Source organism: Trachymyrmex septentrionalis, unplaced genomic scaffold (genome assembly GCF_001594115.1).
Source record: "Trachymyrmex septentrionalis isolate Tsep2-gDNA-1 unplaced genomic scaffold, Tsep1.0 scaffold42, whole genome shotgun sequence".
Taxonomy (NCBI): Eukaryota; Metazoa; Arthropoda; class Insecta; order Hymenoptera; family Formicidae; genus Trachymyrmex; species Trachymyrmex septentrionalis.
The window spans coordinates 833,012-833,928 of record NW_017305590.1 but is presented as its reverse complement, the minus strand read 5'-3'; the positions used below and the strand labels follow the sequence as shown (position 1 = coordinate 833,928).

Here is a 917-nt window from a genome sequence, read left to right as displayed (position 1 = left end):
ACTGTAATCGACCGCATACAAAGAATTAAAAAGGGTACTTATATACACTAAAAGAACGTTTTGCTGAAGTATTTAATAGCTAGATACAGATTTGAAAATAATTTTGTTGAATTATTAAAATAATTATGTAGGAGAGACGCTCAAAGCTAGTTGCTAGAATATCAAAAATTTTTGCATGTTTAAATTTCCTAAGCAGTTATTTTGATAGTCCAACAAAATTATTTTCAGACCTAAGTTTTTAGATATTTTAATAAAATTGTTCTTTGCACGTATATATAATAATTTTATAAGTCAAATGTGATTAAAAGAAATCTGCTTTACTATTACAAAAATTGTATTGTAATGAGAAAGAAATTATAAGATAAAAAATATAAGATATAAAAATGTTGTTTTTTAGACAAAATTCCTTTGAAGAATTTCTGTTTATTCAATGCCGGAATAGCCTGCATGAAGACAGTTATTATAATAATCATAGCAAATGCTGTGTCCATACCTTCATCTACGAGAACCACCTCAACTACTGCGTTATATGGAATGTCGACCATATGCGTGCACATACAGTTGGCGCCGCAATCAGCCGGCCTATTATCACCATTACAGAATTGTTCAGGTGGGATGTCATTGATCTGTGAGAGCGGAGGCGCCGGCGGGAATGTGAACGAGATCTCGTCCACGAGAGAAATCACGTGGTCGCCGGTCGGTGCAACTGCGGACACATCGGAATTATACAGTAAGTTGCATATTTCTTGTGTATTAAATGAGTGTTAAATGAGTTAAATCTGGAGCAATAAAGCTTGAAAATTGCACAAAGTTTTACAAAAAATTGCATAATTTTTGTTAAGAAATTTAAAACTTTTAATTAATAAAAAAAAAACAGATTGAAAAGCGTAATTCTGAAACACTTTGTACGTTTTAAT

The 917-nt window shown here is 31.6% G+C and overlaps 1 protein-coding gene across 1 annotated transcript in view; it reads right to left on the bottom strand.

Annotated features, from left to right (window-relative positions):
* The window catches only part of LOC108751233 (laccase-4), a 58,773-nt gene that overhangs the window by 4,168 nt on the left and 53,688 nt on the right, over positions 1–917 (bottom strand). The window contains exon 8 of the mRNA XM_018491311.1: positions 494–706. Coding sequence (XP_018346813.1) covers positions 494–706 — 213 coding nt within the window. The remainder of the gene's footprint in view (positions 1–493; positions 707–917) is intronic.